The 19566-nt window shown below is 42.8% G+C and overlaps 1 protein-coding gene and 1 long non-coding RNA gene across 2 annotated transcripts in view; both read right to left on the bottom strand.

The window, feature by feature from the left end:
• Window positions 1-1888, bottom strand: part of MSN (moesin) — a 36447-nt gene extending 34559 nt beyond the window's left edge. The window contains exon 1 of the mRNA XM_042825298.1: window positions 1770-1888. Within this exon, the coding sequence (XP_042681232.1) occupies window positions 1770-1781 (12 nt within the window). The 5' untranslated portion in view covers window positions 1782-1888. The remainder of the gene's footprint in view (window positions 1-1769) is intronic.
• Window positions 1889-2965: 1077 nt separating this feature from the next.
• LOC122163776 lies at window positions 2966-15446 on the bottom strand. Its single transcript, XR_006170034.1, has 3 exons — window positions 15160-15446; window positions 12532-12807; window positions 2966-3052 (listed from the first exon to the last, which is right to left on the bottom strand). It is a non-coding gene; the product is annotated as an uncharacterized LOC122163776 (long non-coding RNA).
• Between the last annotated feature and the right edge of the window lie 4120 nt (window positions 15447-19566).

The following is a 19566-nucleotide window of genomic DNA, read 5'->3' as shown; positions in this document are numbered from 1 at the left end:
TTGCGGCAGATGGGGCAGGAAACTGAAGCGACTCCTCTAGCAGGAGGCCTGCAGCTTTCTCTCTCAACAAGCACAAACATGTGACCCACTCTCTGCAAAGTATAACAAAATACCTAAACTTCTTTATCTATTCCAGCTCTGACTGTTCTGTCAGAACTAGAAAGCAGCAGATAGCAAACGTGAATCCAGCTTAGGGTGTGTCTCCAGATTAAAAGGAGGCTGTAAGCACCTTGTAATGCAGTGTCAAAACACTTGGATTCATCCTAACAGCAGGGAACACTGCCTCATAAGCCTCTCCATGACATATTCGGGATTTTTGGTCTGATTCATGATAAAAAAAGTCATTCCACAACTGCAAGTCCTCATCAGGCTAAAAAGCCTCAACTGCACTTTACACAGAAGTCTCTTAACCTGAGCTAATTCTGTTGATCTTACTGAATTTTTTGCCTTTTTTAGGAAGTAACTCTTCACTAATCATTACTATTGTTTGAAGAAAGGCCTTCCAAAACCTTTAGTAAGTACTGTGTTCTCAATCTTTAAGGGTTGAATTTGATTTCTTTTAATACTCCAATGTTTAAAATTAAAAGCAAAAATAAGCAAACAAACAAAAAGGAAAACTCTAAAACACATTAATCCACCTCATCTCGGAGATCTGGCATGCTGGTATTTAATACACCAAGAAAAACAGAAGTCAATTAAGTATGTAATTAATATCTATTTTAAAACGATAACATTAAACTACTTAAAAAAAAAAAAATCAGGGTGGATCCTGTTTCAACTTCCCCTTATGGAGGGGTGTGGTTATTTTGTTTGGTTCTCCCCCCCACTTCTCTCGATGTAAGAGATACGGTCTTTCAGTTTAAGATCACAAGTCCCTAGGCCGTTTCAGAACATTCTGAGTGAGGAAACATCCAGAGCCTTCCAGTCTGCTCCTTCCTGTTTTATCAACGAAGGGCAGGGACCAATTCCTTCTGCAGACAGGAGAAATTAAATTGAGAAGGAAAAAAAAAAAAAAAAAAAAAAAAGCGCTCCCTATTAGTCACTGAACTCCTGTTGTAACAAAGAGTCAAGTACGGACTTGAACAGACTTTCTGAAGTATCAAGATCTCTCCAGCCAAGAAATACTTGGAGTCAAGCTGGGACAAACCTCCCCTAGCAACCTAAACTGACTAATTACAGTTGTGAAAACCCCAAACTTCTCCTCTGCGCAAAGCACACGAGAGATAACCATAGATTTAATTAATTCCCCATCGGGTTCTCCAAAGATTCACTCAACGCGCTCACAACACAGAAGACGCCGGCAAAGCAGAGCAGAGCAAAAAGGCGCCTCTTTATTCAGGCATTTTACAGAGGAGGACAGGCGGCATCCGGGCGGAGCTCCTCGCTCGCCGCTGGTCAGGCGGCCGCCTCCCGCCCGGCCCGGCCCCTCCAGGCGCGGGATGCTGCGGCGGGACAGGAAGCGACCGGCGAGGAGCGCGGCGCAAGATGGAGGGGCGGGCGGATCCCTCCCCACCCGCCGCATCCTCACCGCCGGGCCCGCGCTGCACTCCCCAGAGACCCTTCCTCCCTCCCCGGGTCACAGCCGATCGGCGGCCGCCGCCTCCGCCGATACCTCCGAGGCCCAGCCACCAGGAACGCGGCGAGCCCGGCCGCGAAGAGCTCCCGATGCCCGACGGGGCGGGCAGCCGAGGCTCCGCCGTCCCAACCCCGCCGTGCCCCAGAGGAAACTCGGGGCCGGACAGCCGCCTCACCCTCCCGGAGCGGCTCACCGTTTTCGGCATCTTCCCGGCGTTTTGGGCACGGCGGGCCGCTCGTCCTGCGCTGCTGGGGTTCTCCGCACTGCTTCTAACGGGATTCTCTCGCCCGCCTGTCCCGGCGCAAACCCCACCCCGCCGGCGGCCGCCTTCTTTTGGGGCTGTACCGGGGCGCGGCCCGGCCCCGTTAGCAGGGCGCGGCGCTTTCCTGCCTCGCGGCGTCGGAAGGCGGGGCCGGGAGACGCCGCCGGGACTACTGCAGGCCTTGCCCCGCTGGAGGGACCCTTTGCGAGGCGGCCTCGGAAGGGGAGCGGCGTTGGTGACGGCGGCTGAGGCCCACCGGGGCAAAAGCTGAGGAGTGGTCCATCGTCCCCGAAATCAGGTGCCCGAGAAACCGGGAAAGCCCCGGGTTCTGAAGTTCATTTGCGTATCTGATGTCACTGGGATTTCTGGTCCTTACTGAAAGCATTATTTTGAACATTAGCTGCGAGTTACGGGCAATTGCACTTATCAGAATAAGAGGACGGCAGTGGTGGTGATAGATCTTTTTGTCTTATTTAGTCTGAGTCATGTGCAGCTCAGAGGTACTGTGGTAAGTCAATGGTCTCTTTGACTCATGAGCACATTCATTGAGCATGCTGTCATGTACAACGTTCTCATAGCTGCCTGTTTCACTATAAAGCACTCCACCAGCTTTGGGTATTTGAAAAGCATAACCAAAGGGGCTGTGGCTTCCCGTAGTTTGGCAGACACACCACTCCTGGTCCTCAAGCCTCTTCAAAGGCCGTCACCATAATGACATGATATAAATGAGCTGTCAAATCCATTGATGAAAAATGAGGACCACTCCAGAGTTTCCTGTGATATCTCTGGGAGGGAGCCACTGATGGACAGAATCAAGTTCCAACATTTTTACAGGGTTTCAAAGAAGGCATTTGTATAATCAATGGATATCAAGATGTTACGATCACAAAATAAACAAGAGAGTTAGGCGAAGTGGACTATGATAACAAAAGAGAAAAAATGGAAGGCTTACCCTTATGCTGGGCTCACCACAAAACACCAGAAGGAGGGATCTCCAGACCAGACCCTTCCCCCCTGGTAGCCAGCTCTTAAATAGGTCTAGGAGGGGGGGGAGCCTGGCTCCACCCCTTCCGGCAGCACAGGTGAATTGAATTGCCTTCACCTGTGCTCCTCTGGCTGGCTCATGGCTCGCCTCAGGTGATCAATCAGAGGTTCAGGCCGTGACTCAGCAGTTCCCACACAGCACTTCATCTCATTTGGGATTTTGAACATAACTGTAAAAAAAAAATATATATATATGTAATTTTTAAAGTTAACAACTTGCATCTACAGGAAGAAATTTAAACATTCTCAAGAATTGTAATGATTAATTTTTAAGGAAATTTTTAAGGAAAAAAGTCACTGGCTTCCTAAGGGTCTATTTTACATAGTTGCCTTTTTCCTTTTCTGACTCATTTTTACTCAGAGTTTTTCATGACAGTGTTCCACTTTCTTTTTTTTTTTCCTCCCCCGACAGAAAATGATACTGACAGAAGAGCTCCAGAATAACAAAAGGATTTACTTGTGATTTTAACAAATCATAGGGGGTGTGCATGGTGCCAGGTTTGAATTCAGGATTGTTAAGAGGTTTCCCACTGATTCAAAGTTGCCCTATGGAAACTTCTTTGTCTCCTCTTCTTATGATAGGGAAAGTTGTGTTCTTTTTCTGTTGAAGCTTCTATTCCTTCATAAGACTGAGGTTACACTTTGGGGGATTTAGTCATTCTTTTTCATAGAGATAAAAGAATGCAGATGATGAAAGTCTAGCTATTTTCTTGCTACATTGAAGGAATTACAGTTTAGCATTCAAGGAACTGATGTTTTCATCATAGTGCTTAGGACAGTAGCCATGATGCAAAGGAAGTCCCTTGCTAGTGAAACAATTGGATCCAAAGTAATCATATTTGCACTCAGGGTGTGCTGGACATTGCCTGTGTACATAGAAAGTCACTAACTATATGTCAAGCAGTCTGTAAGAAGTCTGAATGGGTGAGACAAAGCAAAAGAAAATCTTCAGCATGACAGACACTTCTTTCTCACCTCACACCACTTCTCTTGTCCTTCTCTATTGCTAGTAGCAATAGCTAAAACAAAACACTATTGATGCGATGTTGAAAGACAATGGATCCTTGTGACAGGCACCAGCCTCCAAGCTTTACTTTCTGACCTACTTCTTCCTGTCCTCTTCCCTTAGAATGAGACATCTGAAATGTCTATGCTGCAGGATTCTCCAGCTACAATATCTTCAGAAATCCCTGCTATGGATGTGCTGCACCAAGATCTGACCTCTACCACAGACCTCTCCTTTGCCAGCTTCTGAGAAAGGATTGTCGTATCAAATAGTCCATTTGCTAAGCTATCTTTAAAGGCCTGGCCATGTGTGAAAACAAACCCATTCATGGATCCCTTGAGAGCTACAGACAAGACTTATCTTTCCTACCCAACTGAAGGATGAGATTTTAAGGGGTAAAAGAGTCAGCTGTCAAAATCTCCTCCTTGGAGGAGTCTGTACAGATAAGTAACAGCCTAGGGCCTCAAAAATGCCATTATTTCCAGCCCACTCAGGGCCGAGATAATATTCAAGTATTTCAGAATTTTAAGCATTCTTCTGGGAGAAGACCTGGTATTTCTCTGGGGATTTATTATCTTGGTTTTCTTCAGATCACATATTCTTTTAGATAGAAAAAGCACATCAGTGATGTGGTCTGGAAAAAAAAAAAAAAAAAAAAAAAGAAATATTTAGCATGAGCTCTTTCTTCAGTATATAGTTTTCTTGGGTTAATGCTGGGTAACTTTAAACTTTCCCATAGCTATGAAAGAATCATAGAATTTGGGTTGGAAGGGACCTTTAAGATCATCTAGTTCCAACCTGCTGCTATAGGCAGGGACACCTCCTGCTAGATTAGATTGCTCAAAGCCCCATCCAGTCTGGCCTTGAATGCTTCCAGGGAGGGGGCACAAACCCATTGAGGACAACTGTCCAGTCAATTCCTTATTCGGTGAATGGTCCAACCATCAAATCCATTTTTCTCCAATTTTGCAACCAGGATGTCATGAAGGACAGAGTCAAACGTCAAGTCCACATAGATCACAGAATCACCAAGGTTGGAAAAGACCTTCAATATAATCCAGTCCAACCATCCACTTATCACCAATAGATGATGTCAGTTTCTCTTCCTTTATCCACTGTAATTCCATCATAAAAGGCCACCAAGTTTATCAGGCATGACTTGTCTTAGTGAAGCCACTTTGGCTACCACCAATCACCTCTTTATTTTCCATGTGCCATGGTAGGGCCTTCAGGAGGATCTGCTCCGTGATCTTGCCAGGCACAGAGGTGAGGCCTGTAGTTCCCTGGATCTTCTTTTATTTTCCTTCTTGAAAATAAAGTTACATTTCCCCTCATCCTATCAGTGGGAACTTCACCAGACCACCATGATCTTTGTCACGTTGTTTGCTTTCTACACTTTAAAAAATTTTCAGCAATGGGAAGAACAAGGGGGAATCTAGCAGGTATTCTGGGACCTAACTCCAAATATTTGCAGCTCAAGTAATAGGTAACACAGCTAGCAAGGACGAAATAGTGAATGGGCATAACCTTTGCCAGTTTGGGTGAAAGGCAGTGATGTAAAAATGCTGAGAAGGCTAGGTAGGATTGGAACAACAAGAGCTTTAGAGACTGACACTGCCACCTTCTCCTCAGTGCAAGAGGATGGGCAAAAGTACCCCCGAAAGTTATCAAGAGAGATTGTTTGTATGGATGATGGAGGGATTAACTCATACTTTTTTAACTGGACAATTCAAAACTTTGTATGTACAAAACCTAGAAAATCTTTTATCTAAAAGAGCTCAGCCCAGCAAGTGCTTATATACAACAGTGACAAACTTTGTTGCAGAAAGGGAGATGAGCTGGATTCTTAAGCTAAGATCTTCAGTTGTGCCCCAGAGCAGCAGGCTCTTCTCGTGGTATTGTTTTTTTTCCCCTCTCTCTCCTACTGAGCTTCCTTCTCAGGCATTTGGTATGGGGTTGAGTTAATGGTACTAGTGTGATGACCGTGTAGGACCCCTGCCTTTCTAACTCAGAGATCAGGAATTCCAAAACTATAGTTAAGGACACCAGGCAAGTCCTTCTGTGCTCTGGACAGCCTGGTCTGGTTGTTGGCAACTCTGCCTGTGCCAAGGGGGGTTTAAACTAGATGATCATTGAGGTCCTTTTCAACCCAGGCTAAACTGTGATTCTATGATTCTGTGTTTCCCACAGAGCCCCTCAGAGGCTGAGTACTGGGCTGCAGTTGGCTCTTATACAGGTGACCACTGGATAGGAGTCTATCAGGAATGCACTTATGCAATGAGGGTTTCTGAACACTTCAGAATGTAATAATCAGGAGTAAATGTATACAGAGGCTGCTCAAGAGAATGAAAAAGGGCCAAGAAGGACTCCCAGTACTGAACAGGAACCAGGGAGAAGCTAGTTGTGAGTGGGTTATTCAAGTCAGTACGTTCTGGCTGTTTAAAACAAAATCATGCTGAGAGCATACGGATCACCAGCACCCACAATGAAATACCACAGCTAGACTCTAGCTGCAAAGAGAGCCTGATCATAACAAGAAACAGTGGAGGCAGGCTCGTGGTGCTGTGATACATCGGGTAGGGCATGGTGATTGCTAATATTCAACCACAAAGGCTTTTAGTCCATGCACAACTATGGAGAACAGCCAGGGCTTTTTTCTATTTGGTTCATGGGATGACAAAGGAGGAGCTCTATGGTCAGGAAGGAAGGAGGGTTTGCAAGGTATATTAATCTCTTGCGGAATCAGCAGAATTATACCAGGGCTGAATTTGAGATAAATGAAGCGAGACCAAATTATTGTGGCAATTCTTGCCAAGTTTATTAGAAATATCAGAGTTCTGTGCACAAGTGTCAGTAGTTTGCCTGCCCTAGTTCATACTGAGTGTGACAGAGACTGACAGTCTTCGTTGATCTTTCATAAGATCACAACAATTTCTGCAACAAGATGTCAGTGACATTATGAAAGAAAAGGTAATTTAAACCATTCATATATGGTTTTCCATATTCTCATTTATACCCCTTCCTCCACCCCCCTCTCCCCCCCACACACACACAAAAAAAAAAAAAATCACATAAGGTGATTCATTAAAGATTTCCCTGGGCATTATGCCAGCACCCATGAAAAAAATCTTCAAAAACCAAATGAAGAATCTCTGACCATCCAGTAATTGTTTGTTGTTGCAGAAAATAAAGAAGGAAAGAATGCGTGGAGGAGGAAACAAAGAGCTGGGTTTTATGGGAATAGAAAGCAGTGAACAGGAAAGAGAGCTCTGCAGGGACAGCAATAACAAATCTCATCTCTTCACAAGTCCTGTGGCTGCCATCTACACAGGATCTGCCAACACTGCTCAAAGATCACAGGTTTCTTTTTCATATAAAAATGACTAATTTGCTTCTCTCTGAGCAAAGTAAAAGTACCTGAGACGCTGCAAATTCACAAGCCCCATACTAAGGGAAAATCAGACTGTTGAAATACTGTCCTTTTTATATATAAATTAATTAATTAAATAAATATGTTTTTTAAATATATTTATATATATATTATATTTATATATTTATTTTATATATATATTGGGGGGGACACGACACAGAGTCTAGAAGATAGCTTTCCTTAGTCCTGTAAGCTGCACCACCAGTGGCAGACTGGATGGTTTTTCATTCTTTATTAGCCCAACTATAAAATTAATGTAATAATATTGGCTCTCTTAGAGGTACAGACAAAATTCCCATGTTCAGGTTTCAGGCAACAGTGCAAATGCCATGCTATATTTTGTGTTAATTATTTGTTAGTAAACATTTACACACGGTGTCTGAACTCTTAATTGAAAATAATTGTTTCCTGACTTTTTTTAAATGTTTGTGGTTTTTTTTTTTTTTTTGAGACGGTCAGCACAAAGAGTGCATCCAGCCTGGCCCTGAGCATCTCCAGGAATGGGATATCTGGACAACCTATGCCAGGGCCTCACCGCCCTCTGAGCACATTTAACGTAAGACTCCCCACTTTTAGTTTAAAACCATTTCCTCTTGTTCTATCACTATCAGATCATGTTGAAATACCACCAGATGAAGTTTGCATAATAGATGTAGATAATCAAGGAGTCTAACTCTCCACATCTTACTACCATCATGCACAGCAAAAGATTTAATTTTCTTCACTTGAAAAATGTTTCTTTACTCATGTTGCACAGTTGCCAAGAACAGCTGGAAAGTCAGTCAGGTACCTACCTGATCCACTTACACTGCAGATGCACAAATACTGTTTGGATTTGAACTTCTCAATACTATAGCATATCTATTTGTACACTCTGTTCTTTATAGGAAGTGGTGGTACACCCTGCTAACTTGAGAATTTCCTTGCCTACATGACAGATTCAAACAGAGTGAGAGAATAATAGACCCTGACATTGGTCTTGACTAAGGGTATCAGTAATCTCAGGGTACAACCCCAATGCTATGTGAGTGTGCAGGAACGAGCAGGTACCAGAGGAGGAGAGCTTTTGTCACCAACTCAGCAAAAGCTGCATTTTACCAAAGTGTGGGGCTCTCAAGAACTCTTAAAAGCAGCCCTTGGTCTCTTGTGCAGATCTCCTTGTCCACTTATCTCCTTTAGGTCCAACTGAGACAGCAGAACATAAGCCCTCTTACACACAGTCTGCTTCAGGATCCTGTTTCACAAATTTGTGACTCCAGAAAGCCGCTCACTGCCTTCTTACATACACAGGAAGGCCCAAGCAAGTGACCTTTAATGTTCCCAGCCTAAGACCATCTCCCCTCTGCACTCGCATAATGCTATGATGTGATGGAAAGTACAACAATAATAGCAGGGTAGCAAAATCCTAGATTACAGAAAATGAAAATAAGCCCAAATGCAACAGCTGGATGCAGACTGAAAGGAAGAAAAAGTTTACTTACCTTTGGAAGGCCTCAGGCATGCAGGGATCTCCAGAAGGATACCCTCACCTTCACTGCCAACCCTTAAATGAGGTCTGCATTTGCATGCACCTGAGCTCCCACCAGGTGCTCAATCACTGTGTCAAGCCGCAACTTAGCATTTCCTCTACAACTCATAGGCCATTTAATAGGGCCACTGTGGGAGACGGAACACAGTTATTCCTCTAAGTTATCTATCATAAGTAGCAGTTGTCTGTCCTGAACTAGTAGCCAGTAAATAAGCTATGTGCTCACCCTCAGGCAGCCCTACTTCTGATGTTGGCAGTAGTTTGGGTTGTAGTGCATTCAGCTGCAGGCCAGTACGGCACGCAGGCTGTAACCAAACTGGATTAAGAAGTTTTCACCCCTCCTGTTATCTCTACAGATAATTCTCATGGGAATCACCAGTTATTCAGCCACTAGACTATATTAGTAAGCTGCATCTACACTAACTTTTTAGTTCAGATCAGGAGTTGCTTTTTGAAGTGAATTTCCTGTTCACTGCACTTCATTTCCTGTCGTGATATAGCCTCGTAATTAGTAGACTAAATTCTGTTTGAATGAAAATAGGCCAGAAGATGTGCTCCAAGAATACACCTAATGAGCTCCAGCAATAATTTGGTTAACAAGACAAGAATAGAGCATCTCCAGTATAAGCTCCCTCTGCAAATCATTTCATGTTGATGTTAGATATTTAACAGCAGCTGTTTTGTTTTCCAGATCTGCCTCTATTATACCACACTACTTAACGTAGACACACTTACCTGTCAAAGTAATCCAGGATTGCCTTTGTGTCTATTGAACCTGTTTAAGCATTTTTATTAGGACAGATTTTAAACTACCTCAGAGCTGGTAGAACTAAACAGGGGAGCGAGGAGAAATGCAGATTTACTGCTAGATTTACTTTACCCACAAGTTAGCACTCACACACAGAGCTGCTGGCATTGCTGCTTATAAACCTAGCTTCTCCCTACTATTCCAGGGCTCTTCACTGGCTCTGTGATCCAGTTCACACAGAGCAGAGCAGGAGGGAACTGTCTCCACATGAACATTAAGTCAGTGCTCCCCACTGTACTAAAACTTCATCAAAATTGATGCACTTCAGTCTTAGCAAAAAAGAGGAAAGAGGAAACTGGCCCATGATTCCAGCTAGTGACATATAATATGGAAGATGATCTCAGCACTGTTACAGACAAATCACCCTTTACCATTTCTTTCCGTGGCATCATTCATTTTTTCCTGAGATTTAGATCTATTTTTGGAGGTCATAAAAATACACAGGGAGTTGCCAGTCATTTTTATTCCAGTGCAGGAACATTATATACAGAAGATATTATTTTTGGCTCCTGCTTGAATTTTTGTATTTTTTTTCTCCAGGTGAGAACCAAACCCTGACAGAAGATAATGTTGTCTAGATAACTATAACAGCTGCTTCTGTGCTAGGACGTGGAGCAGCCCCAAAACAAATAATTAATTGTAAAAAAAATCTAGAGCGTCATTGTGCAGGAGATGCCTGGGGCTGGAGTATAATCTGAAGTGTTCATGATACTTCTCCTATCCAGCTTACTCACAAGTGAAGGGAACTCCCTCCCACCTTGTTAACACTACAAAGTGCAATCTGAAGTCAGCGTTATGTGACTGTGAGAGGCAGACACCCCCAGGCAATACCAATTCCCCCCAACACTCTACTTGCAGTCCTTTTTGATCCGCATCTGAACACAATGGTACAGCACACACTGCCTCAGTTAGACACGGACATGGCAGATAGTATAACTTGTATTCCCTAGATTTTTACAAAGTTAAAAAGTTAAAAAGTTACAAAGTACTCCCTTGCCATTCTATCTCTGTTCTTAAAATGCACAGTGTTACAGTAGGTCACTCAAAACAGGGATGGATAGGTGGGTAAATAGATTGATAGATATGTAGATAACAGATGGATAAGTAGATGTATACATGCACACATACATACAGTGTTCTTAGAAATTTTGTCCTAAAAGTGACTGCTATTCAGCAATAGACACAAAGAAGCAAGTACTCCATCCCAGTAATGCCTGTTTTGTTTCAGGAGGATTCTTCTATCTTCGTGGGGACTACAAGCTTACATTTTCAGAACAGCCATAAAGTTTTTCCTCTGCCTCACAGTTTTTTCTCTCACTCAACTAATTTCTGGTTTTCAAATTGCTTGTCCTGTTTTGTTTGTTTTTCAGAAAATTCCCTGAGTTAAAACTGCAAAAAAGCCCTCAACGTCAAAACCAGTCTTCCAAGCCTAAACATATTTTGAGACAATCTCCAAGCCTAGATGATTTCTCCCTTCACGAACAGAAACATCCATACCCAGCAATCCTGGGGGCAGAGCGGATTTGTTCACTGCTGCAGATGTCTCTGTTCATTGCAGGGGAGTTGGACTAGATGACCTTTAAGTGTTCCTTCCAACCCAACTGATTATATGAAGTTTGTACAGTGGTTTGAAAATACAGAAGTCCTCCATATCATTCTGTTTTAGAAACCATACAGCTATCAGCATACCTAAGTCCCTCTCAGTGAACGATTCCTTCTCAGCATACAGCTAATCATTAAGCAGAAAAGATGGATCCTCAAGAGCACAGGAAATATCAGAAGTCCCCACTGAAGCCAGAGAGTTAGATGGCCTTCTGACACTCTCAGGGCTGAGTCACAACATACCAAACTTTTGTTTGTGAATGGGCCTTTGGGATTTCTGTGCTGAGAGAAGCAGCAGGGCATGGATCAAGCTGTGTCTTCCCTGAACCACCGCACAAGGCTTCACTAACTTGTCAGCAAGCATCCCTGGACTCACAGTGCTCCATCTTTTCAGAGGGATCGTGGAGATAAACAGCGTGCAGCAATTTCCTATGGCACCAAATACCAACCATATGAGTGGAGCCTCATAGTTTAGAGTGCTAAAGTCTGTCTCTGCAGGGAAGAGCAAATTGCCTCACACAGAGCTCTAAGACTACCACAGAACACTTGTTGTCCTCTGCTGACAGCTACCAGAAGAGCACCGAATCAAAACCAGTCAGCAGGCACCCGGTTTGCTGGAAGGAGTTTGATCTGATGCATGCTTGTACTCCCTAGTTACTGTTCACATCCCTCATAGCAGGACATCCAAAATAAGGAACAGACCTACATGTTTTGAAACACATTGAGAACTAGAGAATGAGTTTGAGATTTTTTTGCTTCCTAGCTACACCAAAATAACTATTTTCATGTTTGAAGTAATTATTTTCATTATTCTTATCATTGTAGACTTCAATATGTATATATGCTCACACTTACCCAGTTCCAGGACCTCAGGATTTTAAAAACTCAAAGCTAAATCATCAACACTGGCACTATTGCTTTACTTCACTACAATGAACGTCAGTGTTAAAATAATAGAAGACGTGGCTCCGTATCTCTGAAAGTGTTTAAACTAACGCTCATGTGAAAGAAGCCTTAGTTCTAAACTTTACACTGTACTGGATATTCTCTCTGAAGGACTGGCCCGCAATACTGACCATATTTTATTACTTCAAGTCATACTCTGACTATTGTATGTTTCATAATCCATGAAGTTTGACTTCTTAATCATTTTGTCATTGGCTTTTTCATCTCATGCTGTAAATCAGCATTACAGAGATAAAAAGACACTTCTGGTTAAGATTTTTGCATTTGATAAAAGCAGCAAAAAAAAAAAAAAAAAAAAAAGTAATTTACCTCCAACTCTCCAAGTCATTAATCAGAAGTTTTCCATTGTGTTCTCTAGGAGTTGAGTAATGACACAGCAGTAATGTGTTGTGTTGATCCTCCTCCACTGTGACATCTTTCTGCCTTCTGCTTGAGTTGATACACAAAGAGCTAGGAAACATCATAGGTCTTGTTTTGCTTTCGGCAGCTGTAACGATAGGGTTTCCCCTCATCTCACACCCACGCTGCGTGTTTCCTCAGGATTCACACCAGTAAGGTTAAAACTGCACAGCAGAGCCATTTTTTCTATTTTTGATTATGAAAAAAAAAAAAAATCAACAATAAAGAGAGCAGCAACCACAACCTATTAGCCTTTTCTTTGTCTACTGGCATCCACAGAATCACAGGGGTTGGAAGGGACCTCAAGAGATCTATTCCAACATCCTCTGCTAAAGCAGTTCATATATGCTGTAGGTTATTCCTCAAGGATAGCTGCTGACAATACAAGCATAAGCACAATGGGAGAAAACAACAGAGGATTATCCATGCACCCAGATGAGATTTACAAAGTTGCCTGCTTTGATTGTTAATGCATGGAAGAACAGAAATAAATAACCTCCTTTCACCTCCATACCTGCAGGAAGCTTTCTTGTTTCCTCTTATAGAATCATGGGAAGGGAAAACAGGATTACAATGGGCTTCAAGATGTCAGCCAGCATTAACTCATCTCTGTTTTGTGAACACCCAGCGGGCTGCAGAACATTAGATATGTAGACATTGCTTTACAAAAGACCAGACAAAATACAAGTAATAAATGAAGATTCACAGCTGAGCCAAAATAGTACTTCGCTTTTGACAGGAAGAAAGGTGTGGCAGCACAGCAGGGAAGGATAAAGGTTTCTTCAATCCTTGGATGAAAAGAATTGAGAAAAAACTAATCAAATCCATTTCTCCACAGAGAACAGAAGTAGATTGCAGTGAATACACAACATGGGGAGCAGCACTGTATAAGCAAGTCATTCCTGTGCTGTGGGAGAGAGGATATACTGACATGGCGTGATCTTTTTCTTGCATGAGAAGGATCAATATCCTAGAAATACACAACATGGCATCTTAGATGAACATTCACACCACAAACTTATCAGCAACCCACAAATGCTGAACTGTAAAAATTTGTCATCAGGTACTCGTCCCTACTGCTGGCTGCTCTGCTATTTGACAGGCCACATCTTTTTACACATCTCAGCAAAAATCCCAAAGCTGGAATAATCGCATACTAGATCTGGTAAACTCAATGCTCAGAAGAAGCTCCCCTCCTTACCTCCACTGCCGAGAACACACAATAAAATCCACCCTCAAATGAGATACAGAATACTAGAAATAAATTCAGAGCCTTAGAACTCCATAGCTATCCTGACAGAATCTGAGTAGTTTGCTTTCCTGGTACCTTACTTCAAGGTTCCTAGATCTTGATTCCAGTGGATGCAGAGTTCTGTCACAGCTGTGCATAAACTTAAATTCCCAGCACTGCAAATGGGCAGCACTGGCAACGAAGAGTAAACTACGTAATGAGTAATAATCATCTTATGTAAATGGCTTTGAAGGGAACTCAGCATGGCAAAGAACTGAATGGTTTGGTTCTCCTACCCAAAAATAGCAGAAATGGGACAACTCCCTTTTGTATTTCAGTAAATCCAAGGTAGAGCAATAATAGCAAATTTACACATGGCTGCTACATTTGTCCAGTAAACTGCAAGACCATTGTGTTTATTTTAATGTCAGATCCCAGGCATGTTTTATTCACTAGACTTACTTTTATCATTTTTCTCATTACTAAGTTTCTTCAGCCTTTTAAAATCTACCTTGTGGTAAAACAACTCTAATTTGCTGGCAGTGTTTAGAGGTACGGGATTAGTATAAAACTGCATGAAGAGAACAAGTTCTATTTTAAAAGGTAGTATTTCATTCAATATCAGTGCCTCAGTTTGTTTACATATCAAGTGAAAATGGTAACTCCCCCTGTTTTGGGAATAAATGTTTCCTTGTATTCATGTTTGCAAAGCATTTGGAAGACAGGCTGGTATGAATACAAATGATTACAGTTACAGTACCAGACTTCTGAAGTTTATTACTCTGATTATGAAGAAAAAACCGCAGGTATCCAACTGTGGTCTGCCCAAATGGCTGGTCACAAACTATAGCTGGAGGGTGTGGTGTGTATTTGGCCAACTTCTGTCCCTCACAGAAAAGCTATGAGAACCCATTTCTGTGAACCTGAATCTATTCTTGGTTAGAGTGGTACAGACAAAACAGTGAATCAGGATTAACTGTAACTGAGACACAAATCTGACCAATTGAGTCAAAATCCAGGACAGTTCATGTATCCGGGCTCAGAATAGCTCTGCTCTTCATTTCTCAGACAAATGTCTTCTGATGTAGTACACAGGAAAGGAGGAAGAACATTTCACTGGCAGTCTCTGCTACGTTTGGGACTAGCTGCACCTTTCAGAATTATCAATTTAATTCCATATTGGACCGGTCTATATTATCTACAGCTTTTTGACTTAATTACCCTGTTCATAGAGTGGAAGTAGAAGCGAGTACTATAAAAAGTGGATGGCTGGAACAAATAGCTGGCGTGATTAGGGGAGAGCTTACCTCTGCTTGTCCTCTGCTAAGAGCATTTCTTACATTTCCGCTCTACTTTAAAGCGAGCCCAGTTCCAGGCATCAATGCATCATGAGGCATAAATGGTTCCTCTTTAGGAAAAGTAAAAGCAGTTTTTCCTGTTTGTGAAATCCCCACGTCGCCAAGAACAAGAAATCTTTCAAAACTCTATCTTTGCTGTTCACAGAGCTTCACTGCCTTATAGGGTCTGAATCTCCTGGAATCACTCTGGGGGCGGGCTGGGAATGCTGACTTTTCCTCCTTCTGGGTGATTCTGGGAGGTCCGCAAGTGATGTCATGGTACATTTTAGGCTACAATAACAGGAAATCATCAAGTGTTTATACTGGCAAACTGGGCTGTGATGTGATTTTCCTCGTTTCCCCCTCCCTGCTTCACCCTTACCACTGACTTCCTTGGTATATCTGCTTCCTCTGATTAAAATACTACAAGGTGACAATACCAAAAGAGGAAAAAGGCAAGCAGGGGGGAGATATAAAGGCATGTTTTGAAGGGAGGTCTCTCCCAGTATCACTCACAAATAGTGTATCCTCACCCCCCGCCCCCTGCCGTACACATGGTGTGTTAGTACAGCTGCCCAGGCAGAAGTCAGAAACTTAGCCTGATGAGGCACTAGGATACAATCCTCCAGGCTGCAGATATGAAGAAGAACCTCTTCCCTCCCCAGCAGAGGTGAATCACAGAACAGACCTCAGAAAAGCCTTGTTTCTGAATTTCTCTGGCTGCAGAAACTGTGCCACACAGATGGGATTGAAAGTATATATATAAGGCTGATGGACTCCAAGGAAGAGGAGGCCACATTTCCAGTTTTGGGTCAGAGGAAGGATGCAGATTACCTATACTCGGAGTCCATACCACAGTGTGACACCCACACTGATTCTCAGTAAGAGGTCCTTGAGAGTGCTTGGTTTAGGAAGAATTTACATCATTGCTTGGACCAGGGATGTATTGCACAAGTCTTAGATATTCTGTCCTTGCCAGTTTCCCAAAGCTGGTAGAAAAACTAGGAATTTACAAGGAAGTTCTCTGAACACTAGGATTCTCTATAAGGAAAACCAGTATCACTGCTAGGCTTACCAGCTTTTGAGCAATTTGTATTTCTCTAAAGGGTATGACATAAATATATTCTTCTGGCTCATTGCCACTGCAGTGAACTAGCAGAGCTCAAAAAGCAGTTCTGAGCTGTGGGACACCAAGGAGACACTCAGGGTGGCCACCTCTAGAGTATGTACCAGGATGACTTGGAGCTGAAGGAGGATATACAAAGAGATAGAGGAGATTGGTCATTTACCGCAATGTGAAAAAAGCAGCAAATATTAGAGAAGTTCACTGAAGAGGAAGAAGCATAAGAAGTATACTTCAATATAAGCTGGAGCATCCTTTCTACACTCTCTGACAAGATTAATCATAAAATGCCTTTGGTTGAAAGGCCCAGGGCCCTATCCAACCTGGCCTTGAACACCTCTAGAGATGTGGCACCCACAGCCTTCCCAGGCAGCCTGTTCCAGCACCTCACCACCTTCACAGTGAAAAATTTTTCCCTGATATCTAATACAAGTCTTCTCCTCCTTCATTTTAAAGCCACTGTCCCTTGCCTTATCACAGTATTTTACATTACCACGCAAAAAGTTTCCCCCTCCTGTTTGCAATCTCATCTTAAATATTGGAAGCCTGCAATGAAGTCTCCTCAGAACCTTCTTCCCTTCAAGTGAACAAGCCTAACTCCCTCAGCTGTCCTCATAGGAGAGGGGCTCCCAGCCCTCTGAGCATCTTTGTGGCCCCCCCTCTGGACCCTCTCCAAAAGCTCCACATCTTTCCTGTACTCGGGGCCTCAGACCTCTTGCGTGGTACCTCACAAGAGCAGAGAAGAGGGGGACAATCCCCTCCCTCACCCTACTGTCACCTCTCTGTTGACACAGCCCAGGTTACTGTTGGCCTTCCAGGCTGCAGAAGCACACCAGTGGCTCATGTTAAATCTTTCCTCTACCAATACCCCTAAGACCTTCTCAGCAGGACTACTTTCAAGTTCCTCTCCCAGTCTATATACATATCTGAAGTACCTTATGAAACTGGAGAGGCAATCCCACAATAGAGTTTTTTTATTTTTAGCACAAAATGCACTTAGCCTGCAATAGGATATTACTGAGCATGCAGAATTTGCGCTGGTTCAGAAGAGGACTGGATTTTTTACTGGTAACAGGTCCATGGTGTTTTTAACAAACAGAAACAAAGACTAGAGCAGCAGAGTGCACAAACAAATTTCTAACCAGTTTTTCAGCCGACTGTATGCACTCACCCTGCTCCAAGGAAGTGGCACAGACCCAACAGGAACCCTGTCTCTTATTTCTTCAGGTCTTGTCTCCTTGTTTTCCATGGCACAAGAATTTAATGGCTCAAACTATGCGAAGATCCTGATAAGAGTCTTACATTTAGCCACTCTTGCAGATAAATATCTTCTCTGACATCATGTCAGCTGTCACAGACTTACACAAAGTTGCTTTTCGCTCTAATTTCTTCTATTTTCTGTGTATTCCTTTGTATTGTGTTGGCTGTGAATTCCTACATCTACAGCCACAAAGCAGCAGAAAGGACATCCCCTGACCCCACATAAGTGTCCTCTCTATCTTCCTTCGAAAATAGAACGTTGTGTTCAGAACGAAGAGTGCATAACTCCAAAATGAGAGATACCCATCTCCCAGTCACTGTCCTGTGGTAGGACTTGCTGTCTTAACTCTAACGTGAATTGTCCTAAGCCCAAACAGTATTTCTTTGGAGCTCTCTGGATCATAAGTGGCATGTCTGTTTATCCCTGCTGAGTCTCTAAGCGATTAGCCAGGCCTCAAGCATAGCTAATAGAAATGAAGACAGAAAATGAACAGCTTACCTGAGGCCACAGTTGTCCCAGCTGATAAAAGTCATGGAATCTTAGCTGATGCAACAGTGTTCTTTCTCCTTCATCTGTACCCGCCCTCTCCTTCTGTCTCATTCCACAAGAACTAGATGAACAAATCAGGAAGGGAAAAGGTGGAGCAAATAATTTCATTTCCATCATCTTTCTCTCCATTCATACAACATCAGCAACACCAGCAGCTTTGAATAAAGCCAAGAAATCTTCCAAATGGAAAAGCAAAAAGGCTGAGACAGTCACTCAGCAAAATCACCTGGATTATAGCATCTGTCTCAGAGCACCATGGCTGTGCTTGGTCTTTTTTGAAATTGTAGATCTTTGCTCAAAAACCTCAAAAGCAGATAGATAGGAACAGATTTAGAAAAAGAAACCAATACAGTCGGAGGCACTGACACTTTGCATCTATGTTGCCACCATGTTTGCAATTGGAAGAAGTCAGTGGAAGGAACAGGCACTACAAAAAAATGACCATTTTAATTTTCTCAAATACCTATCTCTGGGTAGAGGTAGGATGACACAACCAACAGTAAAGCAGCCTAAATTCAGGATGTCCGGGACCCGAACCTAACAGCAGTGTCCCAGTTTTGATAACTAGGTGAGTTTCACAGAGGTCAGTGAAACCAGCCTCTCCACACTGCTGGAGTTGAATTAGCCCTCCATTTATTCAATACGCTCAGGAGGTCTATGGCTTGTAAGCGTATCTGGTTCAAGGTGAAGAAACATAACAGAAGGTATTACACTTTGAAAACAACACAGTGAGAAATTGCTTCCTGTTTGTATTCAAAGTGATCCAGCTAACCTTGTGGCAATGGGCCAGGCACAAAACAGAACCATCTACCTTGGCAACAGATCCATCCTTTAGAAATTTCTCTTTGCTTTGTGGCACAGCTGAAGCACACTCTATGGATTAGGGCAGCCCTAAAGGCTTCTGAGTCTCCTACAAGACAGTCACAAGTTGCCTTCTTTTTCCCCCCACAAATGACAATTATTACTTAAATGGATTTTTAATAATCACTCTCATCCCTAAGAAGTCAATTCTCCAAACCTTCAAATTCCTAGGCCTAGAGCTGAGATAATTTTATGATTTATATATTACTAACATGCAGAATGCTGTTTACCCGAAGTATCTTCTGACTGAACAAACTTCAAAAAAAGACAATTCCAGTATGCAGCATGAAGATTCTGACTTCGGCACTTTGTAAATTGGCTGGATGTCCATTCTCTGAATGGAATTGTTATTCACTGGTCTATTCTCTAAGCTAATTGTGTTTTTTTAAGTCATTATTCTCCTGCTATATACAGCATTTTAACTTAAATGAAACCAGACTATTTCTTCAAGAACAATGTAACACCTACATTACCCAGACCACGTACAAGACGCTGAAAAACTTAACTCCATGCAGTTTTCTTTGAGCTGGTCTTCAGATATACATTCAACCCAACCGTTAAGCCCAGTGCCAAGTTCTCAGCA

This window comes from Centrocercus urophasianus, unplaced genomic scaffold (assembly GCF_019232065.1).
Source record: "Centrocercus urophasianus isolate 14NV4802_14NV808 unplaced genomic scaffold, USGS_Curo_1.0 seq_24, whole genome shotgun sequence".
NCBI classification, from domain to species: Eukaryota; Metazoa; Chordata; class Aves; order Galliformes; family Phasianidae; genus Centrocercus; species Centrocercus urophasianus.
This window is presented reverse-complemented; position numbering and strand designations above follow the sequence as displayed.